The following is a 12,296-nucleotide window of genomic DNA, read 5'->3' as shown; positions in this document are numbered from 1 at the left end:
GGGGGGGGGGGCAGGGGATGTTGGTAATAACAAGGAGAACACACACAACACCAGCAACGTTGACTCCATGTTGACTGATTTTGCAATCTGGACACCTTCAGACCCCTTGTTGCTCAGTGCAGATGAATGATTTCCAGCAATCGCACCCAATAGACCTTGTAGCTTTTTGCCCAAGACGCTTGGTAATCTGGCCCAGGAATCACTGAACAGGAACAGGTCCGGACCATTTGGCCCTTGGAGTTTGTTCTGCCATCTTGATATCCATTGCAAATCTGTATCTTTAACTGTAATGATATCCGTTTGCTTATATTTTCCTTAATGTCCTTATTTAACAAGTAGGTGTGTGCCTCCCTATTAAATATCCACGGTCTTCAGGATTTATATTCTCTACAGATTCTCAAACATTTATGCGAGGAAATGCTTTTGAATTTTTCTTTCCTCCACGTTGGCTTAAATTCAAAGAAAGCATTCCAAAATACACATCCAGTTATGTGCGAGTCAAGTCACAGAGCCATGGGGGCAATCTTACCAAAAAAATTCTAAGTGCCAAATGAATGTGCAAATGGGAGAGAACCGCGCTGCTTTTTTTTGGGGCGAGTTAAAAATCGAATCTTACCACACTCTGAACACAAAATATTGCTGAACCTGTTTCCTGCCTGCAGGGTGACCGGGCGGGGCCTAAGCTCGCTGAAAGTCAGCAGGTTGCAGCAGAAGCCGCAATCCACCCAACCCAAACATTAATGGCAGAGCATTCGGTTAAAAGAACATAAGAACTAGGAGCAGGAGTGGGCCATCTGGCCCCTCGAGCCTGCTCCGCCTTTCAATAGGATCATGGCTGATCTTGTTGTGGACTCAGCTCCACTTACCCGCCCGCTCACCATAACCCTTAATTCCTTTACTGTTCAAAAATTTATCTATCCTTGCCTTAAAAACATTCAACAGATCTCTCTGTTCTGTGCAGAGTTTTAAGTTTATTAAGTTTTTTTTAAAGTTTATTTATTATTGTCACAAGTAGGCTTACATTAACACTACAATGAAGTTACTGTGAAAATCCCCTGGTTGCCACACTCCAGCACCTGTTCGGGTACACTGAGGGAGAATTTAGCACGGCCAATGCACCCAACCAGCACGTCTTTCGGACTATGGGAGGAAACTGGAGCACCCGGAGGAAACCCACTCAGACACAGGGAGAATGTACAGACTCCACACAGACAGTCACCCAAGTTGGGAATTTAACCCAGGTCCCTGGCGCTGAGGCAGCAGTGCTAACCACTGTGCCGAGAGATCTGTCAGTCACCTTCCCCCCAGCTTTGGCTGACTTCTGTCAGTCACCCCCCCCCCCCCCCCCCACCACCCCCCCACTATTGCTGCTGATGCCCCACCCCGCACGGACATGCTGATTGCCCACTGCCCCCGTACAAACTGGCCGATCCCGGTTGCAGAGTTGCAGCGTCCCCCGCCCACCTCTACCTTCGGCCCCGCCCCCTTTCAGTAGGCCCTCAATAGGCCCCGCCCCTTGGCAATGCCCAAGGGGCACCACCCCACTTCCCCCAACTTCCTGGGGGAGGGGGCCTCAATGGCCTCCGGTCCTCCTGGCGAGGCCATCATGACAGGTCCCAGTTGATGGGGACCATTTGTGATCTTTGCCAGTGAGGACCTTCACCGCGAGGCCGCAAAGGCAAGTGAACCCGGACGATAGCCCAATCTCGCTGGATATCCGGTGCCGGTATGGTCGCGAGAGGTGAGAAATCAGGCACCCACTGACCAGCGGGGTAAGATGGTAAGATCGCCCCCCCCCCTAGAGTTTTACAGCACCGAAAGAGGCCCTTTGGCCCGTTGTGTCTGTGCTGGCCACCAAGAACCTAGCTTTTCTAATCCCATTTCCAGCACTTGGTCTGTGGTCTTGTTGAGTTTGATAACTGAAGGCAAGGCCACATTTCCTTCCCCCTCCAATGTAACTGACAGTGTGCAGGGGAGTGGGGCGCACGGGGCTCTCCTGTTGTGGCTGAGTGTATAGCACATGTTGAGTCGTAGGTTGGTTCCTTCGCTGCCTTACCAGTCAATGCCCTTGTGGTAGTTCGGCCCGTTAAAGAACTGCAACTCCTCGAAGCTGTCTGGGTTTGGAGAATTACTGGTGACGTCCAGGTGCATAGTGAGAAAAAGGTAAAGGGCTGTGGTACCTGGAGAGGGCGGAGGGAGGGAGAGAGAGAGGGAGAGTGGGAGAGGGAGAGAGAGAGAGAGATTGCTGTTAGCGACAGTTACATCATGGTGCAGCTTTATGCAAACATGTAACTAAATGGGGGTGGTTGTGTTTCAAGGCACATTCCCAGGTCTCTTCAGCTCCTTTTATTACAGTTCCTGATCCAAGCAAAACACTCAACAGTGTGAAGACCGACAGATTACCACCCACATATCCACATTTCTAATAAACTACATGTAGCTAGTTCACTGTGTAATTCTGGTGAAGACCAGGGCACCACACCCTCTGCTCTCCCCCTGACCTCCCGAGTGTTTCCTGAATGTGTTTTCCTTCCTAACTCCCAGCAGCCGCGCTCCCAGCTTTCTGCTCATGTTGCAGGTTTGGTTTCCAGCTCACAGAGTTGAATTAGAGATTGGATCGCTGGTCCCAAACACTGGGGTGTTCAGTGAGGGAAACTGTGTCCAATGGATGTTACCTCTGCCTGGTCTTTGTTAAACCACCCCCCGTCCCCCCTCGGCGGAGAGGCTCCAGAGGGCAAATCCACGAATCATACAATCCTACAGTGCAGAAGGAGGCCATTCAGCCCATCGAGTCTGCACCGACCGCAATCCCACCCAAGCCCTATTCCCGTAACCCCACACATTTACCCTGCTAATCCCCCCGACACTAAGAGTTAATTTAGCACGGCCAATCAACCGAACCCGCACATCTTTGGACTGTGGGAGGAAACCGGAGCACCCGGAGGAAACCCACGCAGACATGGGGAGAATGTGCAAACTCCACACAGACAGTGACCCAAGGCCGGGAATCGAACCCGGGTCCTTGGCATTGTGAGGCAGCAGTGCTAACCACTGTGCCACCCTGCCGCCCCCACGAAAAGGGCACCAGAAAATACCCCAGCCCTTCCTCATTCTCCCAGATGATAGATGTTAATTTGTGCATCGTGGACAACCCATTTGCTAACTGGCTGTTCCGAGACTGAGCCGCCATTTTTAAATGGCGCACTGATCCCCACGATGGTTTACCAGCCCTCCCCGTCCTCCGCAGAATCAAATGGTGCTCCCTCCCTTATTGACCAGGGGAGAACCACCAACCACTCACCGAAAGGGGAGCATTCTCCGCCCGCCACCCACAAATAATGGGTAACCCGGCATCCCCCAATGTACCACACAGACATGAGGGTGACCCGACCTGAACCAACCCCACTCACCCACCAAGAGACCCCCCCTCAGACTCCCCTTTCCCCTCAGACTCCTCCCCCCTTCAGAACATGGCGAATGCGAGCGTCAACCTCAAAAAGCCTTCAGTGGCGGCCGCAGCAGTGAATGGATCTGAAGTGGCTTCACTCACACTGACCACAAGCTCAGCCACTGACCACAAGCTCAGCCTGACTGACCGTCTGCTTTCTGTTTTGTAAAAGAGTAAGTGAGGCCTGTTTGGGGGTCTGAGAGAGGAGAGGGCCTGAGTGGGGGTCTAAATGTTGGGGGGAAGGGGGGGGGGTGGAGAATGCCTCTCTTTGCTGAGGGGTTGGACCCTTGGGATCCAAACAGGCCGGGTCCATGACTGTGAAGAGCTGCAGTGAAATCTGCCCAGTGCCGACCCAGCAGGCCGGGTGGCGGTACAGCCTGAGGATGGTCCACCAATGACCGGGTAACAAGGCCATGTAGATTCTATCTACACTTTCCGCTGCCTCGGCAAAGCAGCCGGCAGAATTAAGGACCCCACGCACCCCGGACATTCTCTCTTCCACCTTCTTCTGTTGGGAAAAAGATACAAAAGTCTGAGGTCACGTACCGACCGACTCAAGAACAGCTTCTTCCCTGCTGCCGTCAGACTTTTGAATGGACCTACCTTGCATTAAGTTGATCTTTCTCTACACCCTAGCTATGACTGTAACACTACATTCTGCACTCTCTTGTTTCCTTCTCTATGAATGGTATGCTTTGTCTGTATAGCGCGCAAGAAACAATGCTTTTCACTGTGTACGAATACATGTGACAATAATAAATCAAGTCAAAATTATTTCTATATTGATTGGGTTCCTGCCCATGAATGGGAACCCGGTCGCGGACAGCAGGCGGAGCCAGGAGCATCATACTGACTTCGTTCCTGGTGCAAAACCCCTTTTTCCGCCCATGCCCAATTCTCCGGGCCATCGTGATCAGAGCTAGTCCCCCTTCCCCCAACAACCCCACACATTTACCCCACTAATCCCCACTCATCGACACATCCGCCGGAATTCTACCGTCCCGTCTGCCACAGAATCGAGGTGGGCGAGGGGCGGACAACAGAAATATATGTTGACCTCGGGCGATAATTTCCGGTCTCGGCTCGAGCGGGGCTGGAAAATTCCGTCCATCGTGTGAGCTTGGTTTCCTTTCTTGTTGTTCAATCTCTTTCTCAGTCTCACGTGGTCGTCTGGACACCCAGGAATTTGACTTATTTTTGCACACTCATCTGTGGGATTTTACCCAAATATATTCTCCAGGTGTTGAAGATGATCATAGAATCCCTACAGCACAGAAGGAGGCCAGTCGGCCCATCGAGTCTGCACCAACTCAGACAGGACATTTTATCCTGGCCTTAACCCCGTAACCCATGCATTTGCCATCCTGGGACACTAAGGGGCAATTTAGCACGGCCAATCCATCAAACCTACACATCTTTGGAGTGCAAGAGGAAAACCGGAGCACCCGGAGGAAACCCATGGGGATGGGGGGGCGGGGGAGGGGGGGGGTGGGGGGGGCAGTGTCTCCCTGATCTCTGACCTTGCAGCCCTGGACAGAAGGCCATGGAAAGCCGCTGCACTGCACCGAGCAGACTCCACACGGACAGTCGCCTGAGGCCGGAATTGAACCCGGCTCCCTGGCGCTGTGAGGTACTGTGAGAGGCAGCCAGGCAAACCACTGTGCCACCGTGCCGCCCTACAATAAAAGCCTACCCATCCCGCCTCCCCGCCAACGCCCACTTTGACCACCTTGGCCCCATGCTTGATTTCTCTCACTCTCCTCCCTTCAAAAGCCTCTTTAACCCTCAGTTTCTGTGTGGCCACCTCTCTAACCCCATACTGTCGCTTGGTAATGAATCCAAGCTGTGAAGCCTGGGGTGGGCGGGGGGGAGGGGGGAGGGTTGCGGGGGGGTGGCGGGGCGTGGTGGGGGGGATATTTTTCTCTGTTTACAGGCAATGACGGGATGATACTTCCACTTACGACATTCTTAATATGTACTGGGTGTGTGTCATGTGTACTGGGTGTGTGTTGCGTGTACTGGGTGAGTGTTATCTGTACTGGGTGTGTACTGGGTGTGTGTTGCATGTACTGGGTGTGTGTCATGTGTACTGGGTGTGTGTTGCATGTACTGGGTGTGTGTTGTGTGTACTGGGTGTGTGTCATGTGTACTGGGTGTGTGTTGCATGTACTGGGTGTGTGTTGCGTGTACTGGATGTGTGTTGCGTGTACTGGGTGTGTGTTGCATGTACTGGGTGTGTGTTGCGTGTACTGGGTGTGTGTTGCATGTACTGGGTGTGTGTTGCGTGTACTGGGTGTGTGTTGCATGTACTGGATGTGTGTTGCGTGTACTGGGTGTGTGTCCTGTGTACTGGGTGTGTGTTGCATGTACTGGGTGTGTGTTGCGTGTACCGGGTGTGTGTTGTGTGTACTGGGTGTGTGTTGTGTGTACTGGGTGTGTGTTGCGTGTACTGGGTGTGTTGCGTGTACTGGGTGTGTGTTGTGTGTACTGGGTGTGTGTTGTGTGTACTGGGTGTGTGTTGCGTGTACTGGGTGTGTGTTGCGTGTACTGGGTGTGTTGTTGCGTGTACTGGGTGTGTGTTGTGTGTACTGGGTGTGTGTTGCGTGTACTGGGTGTGTGTTGCGTGTACTGGGTGTGTGTTGTGTGTACTGGGTGTGTGTTGTGTGTACTGGGTGTGTGTTGCGTGTACTGGGTGTGTGTTGCGTGTACTGGGTGTGTGTTGTGTGTACTGGGTGTGTGTTGTGTGTACTGGGTGTGTGTTGCGTGTACTGGGTGTGTGTTGCGTGTACTGGGTGTGTTGTTGCGTGTACTGGGTGTGTGTTGCGTGTACTGGGTGTGTTGTTGCGTGTACTGGGTTATGGAGTAATTCCCAATTTGCAATTTTCCAATTCTTTCAAATTAAAAGAGAAATGAACATCAGAGGGCTGAGGACGTGTAATTTTGTGAGCAGTGAATTACAGCAAGCACAAAGTGTGCCCTTTAATATAACTTCTGATGGAGCAGAGTTATTGATTCAAGCGGCAATAAAGGGATGGATGTTAATGAGCACCCACAGGAGTGGTTGTTGAGCTGCTTTAATGTACACGGGGCTGCAGCAACATGAAGCCCCGTGGTCGGCGCTTTTTCACATCTGTTGAGGCGAGCATTCCACAAACAGCTGAGAAAGGGAGGAGCGCGCACTTCCACAGGGTGAATGCCCAGTCTTGACATTTGTTAATAAATGCACAGATTCTGCTGGGGAAACCCAGCTGCTCGCGACTGTCCCTGAGGCTCGCTCCAGCGCTGCTAGCCAAGTCAAGCTGGAAGAGGGAAACACCCCAATCATTGGCAGACAGCATAAAAAAAGCAGCCTTTCCTTTCCAAACTGAAGACAAGGATAAGATTCCCCGATAATGGAACATAATGTGGAAAAGTGTGAGGTTATGCACTTTGGAAGGAGGAATGGAGGCATAGACTATTTTCTCAATGGGGAAATGCTGAGGAAATCAGAAACACAAAGGGACGTGGGAATCATTGTTCAAGATTCTCTTAATGTTAACGTGCAGGTTCAGTCGGCAGTGAGGAAGGCAAATGCAATGTTAGCATTCGTGTCGAGAGGGCTAGAATACAAGATGTACTTCTGAGGCTGTATAAGGCTCTGGTCAGACCCCATTTGGAGTATTGTGAGCAGTTTTGGGCTCTGTATCTAAGGAAGGATGTGCTGGCCTTGGAAAGGGTCCAGAGGAGGTTCACAAGAATGATCCCTGGAATGAAGAGCTTGTCGTATGAAAAACGGTTGAGGACTCTGGGTCTGTACTCGTTGGAGTTTAGAAGGATGAGGGGGAATCTTATTGAAACTTACAGGATACTGCAAGGGCCTGGACAGAGTGGATGTGGAGAGGATGTTTCCACTAGTAAGAAAAACTAGAACCAGAGGGCACAACCTCAGTATGGAGCATTTGAGCTATAAGGAGAGACTGGATAGACTTGTAGGGAATTTATTGGAGAGGATTCTTCAAGACAGGATTTATTCCCACTTGGAAATAAGTGGACGTATTAGTGAGAGGCAACATGGTTTTGTGAAGGGGAGGTCGTGTCTCACGAACTTGATCGAGTTTTTCGAGGAAGTGACGAAGATGATTGATGAGGGTAGGGCAGTGGATGTTGTCTACATGGACTTCAGTAAGGCCTTTGACAAGGTCCCTCATGGCAGACTGGTGCAGAAGGTGAAGTCGCATGGGATCAGAGGTGAGCTGGCAAGGTGAATACAAAACTGGCTCGGTCAAAGAAGACAGAGGGTAGCAGTGGAAGGGTGCATTTCTGAATGGAAGGCTGTGACAAGTGGTGTTCCTCAGGGATCAGTGCTGGGACCTTTGCTGTTTGTAATATTTATAAATGACTTGAAAGAAAATGTAACTGGATTGATTAGTAAGTTTGCGGACGACACAAAGGTTGGTAGATTGCGATGAGGACCATCAGAGGATACAGCAGGATATAGATCAGTTGGTGACTTAGGCGGAGAGATGGCAGATGGAGTTTAATTCGGACAAATATGAGGTAATGCTTTTTGGAAGGTCTAATACAGATAGGAAATATACAGTAAATGGCAGAACCCTTAGGAGTATTGATAGGCAAAGGTGTACAAGTACACAGGTCACTGCAAGTGGCAACGCAGGTGGAGAAGGTAGTCAAGAAGGCATACGGCATGCTTGCCTTCATCAGCCGGGGTATTGAGTTTAAAAATTGGCAAGTCATGTGGACGCTTTATAGAACCTTACTTGGGCCGCACTTAGAATATAGTGTTCAATTCTGGTCGCCACACTACCAGAAGGATGTAGAGGCTTTGGAGAGGGTACAGAAAAAATTTACCAGGATGTTGCCTGGAATGGAGGGCATTAGCTATGAAGAGAGGTTGGAGAAACTTGGTTTGTTCTCACTGGAGCGACAGAGGTTGAGGGGAGACCTGATAGAAGTCTACAAGATTATGAGAGGCATGGACAGAGCTTTTTCCCAGGGTGGAAGAGTCAATTACTAGGGGGCACAGGTTTAAGGTGCGAGGGGCAAGGTTTAAAGGAGATGTACGAGGCAGATTTTTTTACACAGAGAGTGGTGGATGCCTGGAACTCGTTACCGGGGGAGGTTGTGGAAGCAGATACGGTAGTGACTTTTAAGGGGCGTCTTGACAAGTACATGAATGAGATGGGAATAGAGGGATATGGTCCCCAGAAGTGTTGGGGGTTTTAGTTAAGTCAGGCAGCATGGTCGGTGCAGGCTTGGAGAGCCGAAGGGCCTGTTCCTGTGCTGTAATTTTCTTTGTTCTTTGTCCTTTGTACTTGGATTGTTTCCTTTAGAGCAGAGAAGGCTGAGGAGGGACATGATTGAGGTGTATAAGATTATGAGGGTATGGACGGGGTGAGTAGGGAGCAGTTGTTCCTCTTGGTTGAGGGGTCAATCATAAGGGGGCAGAGTGTGAGGGGCAGAAGACTCAGAGGGGATTTGAGAAAATAAATTTCACCCAAGAGGGTGGTGGGAATCGGGAAGGCGCTGTCTGGGAAGGTAGCGGAGGCTGGAAACCTTACAACCTTTAAAAAATATCTGAATGAGCACTTGAGATATCATAACTTCCAAGGATATGGGACAAGTGCAGGAAAATAGGATTAGCGTGACTTTAGTGGTAGTTATTGTTGGTGGAGTTGATTTGATTTGATTTGATTTAATATTGTCACATGTATTGGCATACAGTGAAAAGTATTGTTTCTTGCGCGCTATACAGACAAAGCATACCGTTCATCGAGAAGGAAACAAGGGAGTGCAGAATGTACTGTTACAGTTTTTAGAAGCATAGAATGGGAATAAAAGATAGAACTAGAAGGTATGCTGGGCACAGCTTGCAAGAAGTCGCCTCGTTCCACCGCCATCTTGGATCAATCCTCGATGGGCTGAAGGGCCTGACGGCACTGTGTGACTTCCTGACCTCTGACCTTGCAGCCCTGGACAGAAGGCGATGGGAAGCCGCTGTCCTGCACCTCTCTGACCCGGCCTGAGTCACAGGGTCAGGCGAGATAAAGAGCTGAGTATCTGGGTAAATAACTACAAACAGAATGTCAATCTGACCCCATTATCGCTTTGGATTCGGCCCATCGAATCCCATGATATCTTTCTCATTCAATCTCACCGGCCTTCCACCCTCCCCCACACCTTCAAGCGACAGAGAACGAGAGCGGTTAACCTTCCGATAACTTGCAGCTTGGGCTGGATAACCGTTACCTGACTTTTGGGGTCCAATAATCAGCAGTTTCGGAAGTCGGTCGCATGTTTTCTCTTTTGACCAGATGTCTTTGTGTCTCCGATCTTCACAAGGATCCTGAAAGGGAGCAGACATGACATTCTCACATAATGTTCAGATGTGTAATGTGACCACACTGTGCGCTAGCCCCTAATGTCTGTCTACAGGGATTCTCCGGAGAAATCCGAATCGGATGCAGACAGACTGTAATCCCGGCATTGCATCAACGATGGAATGTGGGAGGAGGGCAGTAGCTGGAGAGAGAGAGAGAGGGGGGAACGGGAGGCCAGGGGTTGGAGAGGGGGGAGGAAAAATGCAGATACCAGTAAAGGACAGCAGGAGCACAATGATTTGCAGAGTCCCCCTCCCTCCACCCCCCCACTACTCCCACCCTCCCCCTCCATACCCCTCCCCCTCCATCCCCCTCCCACTCCATCCGCCTCCCCCTCCCTCCACCCCTCCAGTACTCCACCCTCCCCCTCCCACTCCATCCGCCTCCCCCTCCCTCCACCCCTCCATACTCCACCCTCCCCCTCCATCCCCCTCCTGCTCCCTCCTCCTCCTCCTGCTCCCTCCTCCTCCCCCTCCCTCCACCCCCCACTACTCCACCCTCCCCTTCCATCCCCCTCCCACTCCATCCCCCCCTCCCTCCACCCCTCCACTACTCCACCCTCCCCCTCCATCCCCCTCCCTCCACCCCCCCTCCTTCCACCCCTCCACTACTCCACCCTCCCCCTCCATCCCCCTCCCACTCCACCCCCACTCCCCCTCCCTCCACCCCTCCACTACCCTCCTCCTCCTCCTCCCTGTCCCTCCACCCGCCCACTACTACACCCTCCCTCCTCCTCCCCCTCCCCCTCCATCCACCACGCCATTACCCTGGGTCACTGTCTGTGTGGGGTTTGCACAGTCTCCCCGTGTCTGCGTGGGTTTCCTCCGGGTGCTCCGGTTTCCACCCGTACTCCAAAGATTTACAGGTTAGGTGCATTGGCCGTGCTAAATTGCCCCTTGGTGTCCTGGGATGTGTAGGTTAGAGGGATTAGCGGAGTAAATATGTGGGATTACAGGGGTAGGACCTGGGTGGGATTGTTGTTGGTGCAATCTTGATGGGCCGAATGGCCTCTTTCTGCACTGTAGTGATTCTATGATTCTCCCTCCCTCCACCTCCCCTTCCACCTCCCCACCTCTCGCTCCCTCCCACCTATCCCTTCCCTCCACCGCTACTCCCCCTCCAGATCCCTCACTTCCCCCTCACTCCCCACCTCCCCCTCCACCCCACACAGGCCACCTTCCCCACCTCCCCATTCTCCCAACCACCCCCCCCCCCCCCCCCCCCCCGCAACCCCTCACCCCTCCCATTCCCCCACAGTGCAATTAGCAGAATACAAACTGCGTTCTCAGGCTTTCAACGCTTGAAAACCCAAGTTATGTGTGAGTTTAAGCAATGTTCAGTCAGAGATATTCTCCAATGGGTGCACAGGAATCAGGAATGTGCCACTCAGCAATACAGCGACTGCAAACGAGGATGACTCCGGGATCGGGATGTGAAACTGGGTTAAATCACCAGCCCTCCCAGGGTTGGAGGTAATCACAGAGGTAGGACAGGTTGCCAACTGAAACTGAATATATTCCTGGAGGTTTCATCACATGACGGCACGGTAGCACAGTGGTTAGCACTGCTGCTTCACAGCTCCAGGGTCCCGGGTTCGATTCCCGGCTCGGGTCACTGTCTGTGTGGAGTTTGCACATTCTCCTCGTGTCTGCGTGGGTTTCCTCCGGGTGCTCCGGTTTCCTCCCACAGTCCAAAGATGTGCGGGTTAGGTTGATTGGTGAAGTTAAAATTGCCCCTTAGTGTCCTGGGATGCGTGGATTAGTGGGTAAATATGTAGGGATATGGGGGTAGGGCCTGGGTGGGATTGTGGTCGGTGCAGACTCGATGGGCCGAATGGCCTCTTTCTGTACTGTAGGGTTTCTATGATTTCAATGATGACTTGCCCCCCCCCTCCAGCCATTAGTCGGCCAACACATCCATCCCTGTGACACACTGACCTTCCGACACCAATTGGAAAGCAAAAAGACTCATTACCCAATTGGATGAAGCTTGACTGTCAGACAAGCAGCCTTTCCCCATCCCCTATTTTCAGTATTTTTATATCTGGGAAAGAGAAATCCTCAAAGAAAATTAAAAGAACGATATATTTTCAATATTCCCATAATGTTTCTCCAGGGTCGCACACAGCAGTGACCCGGGGACTGACCTTCAATTCCTGGAAACTCCAGGCCAAACCTGGAGGGTTGGCAACCCAAGAGAATCATAGAATCCCAACAGAGCAGAAGGGGGCTATTCGGCCCATCGAGTCTGCACCGACTCACTGACAGGGCATCTTACCCAGGCCCACCCCATCCCAGTGACCCCACTAATCTACACATCTTTGAACACTAAGGGGCAATTTACCATGGCCAATCCACCCAACCTACACATCTGTGTGGAGTTTGCACGTTCTCCCCGTGTCTGCGTGGGTTTCCTCCGGGTGCTCCGGTTTCCTCCCACAGTCCAAAGATGTGCGGGTTAGATTGATTGGC

The 12,296-nt window shown here is 51.7% G+C and overlaps 1 protein-coding gene across 4 annotated transcripts in view; it reads right to left on the bottom strand.

Annotated features, from left to right (window-relative positions):
• Window positions 1–12,296, bottom strand: part of ndst1b (N-deacetylase/N-sulfotransferase (heparan glucosaminyl) 1b) — a 259,765-nt gene that overhangs the window by 21,762 nt on the left and 225,707 nt on the right. For all 4 annotated transcript variants that reach the window (XM_078231781.1, XM_078231784.1, XM_078231783.1 and 1 more), the window contains 2 exons: window positions 9,695–9,791; window positions 2,057–2,180 (listed from right to left, as the gene is read on the bottom strand). In XM_078231781.1, coding sequence (XP_078087907.1) covers window positions 2,057–2,180; window positions 9,695–9,791 — 221 coding nt within the window. The remainder of the gene's footprint in view (window positions 1–2,056; window positions 2,181–9,694; window positions 9,792–12,296) is intronic.

The sequence above is a fragment of the Mustelus asterias genome, chromosome 16 (genome assembly GCF_964213995.1).
Source record: "Mustelus asterias chromosome 16, sMusAst1.hap1.1, whole genome shotgun sequence".
Classification (NCBI taxonomy): Eukaryota; Metazoa; Chordata; class Chondrichthyes; order Carcharhiniformes; family Triakidae; genus Mustelus; species Mustelus asterias.
The sequence above is the reverse complement of the archived record's forward strand: the minus strand, read 5'-3'. Positions and strand labels throughout refer to the sequence as shown.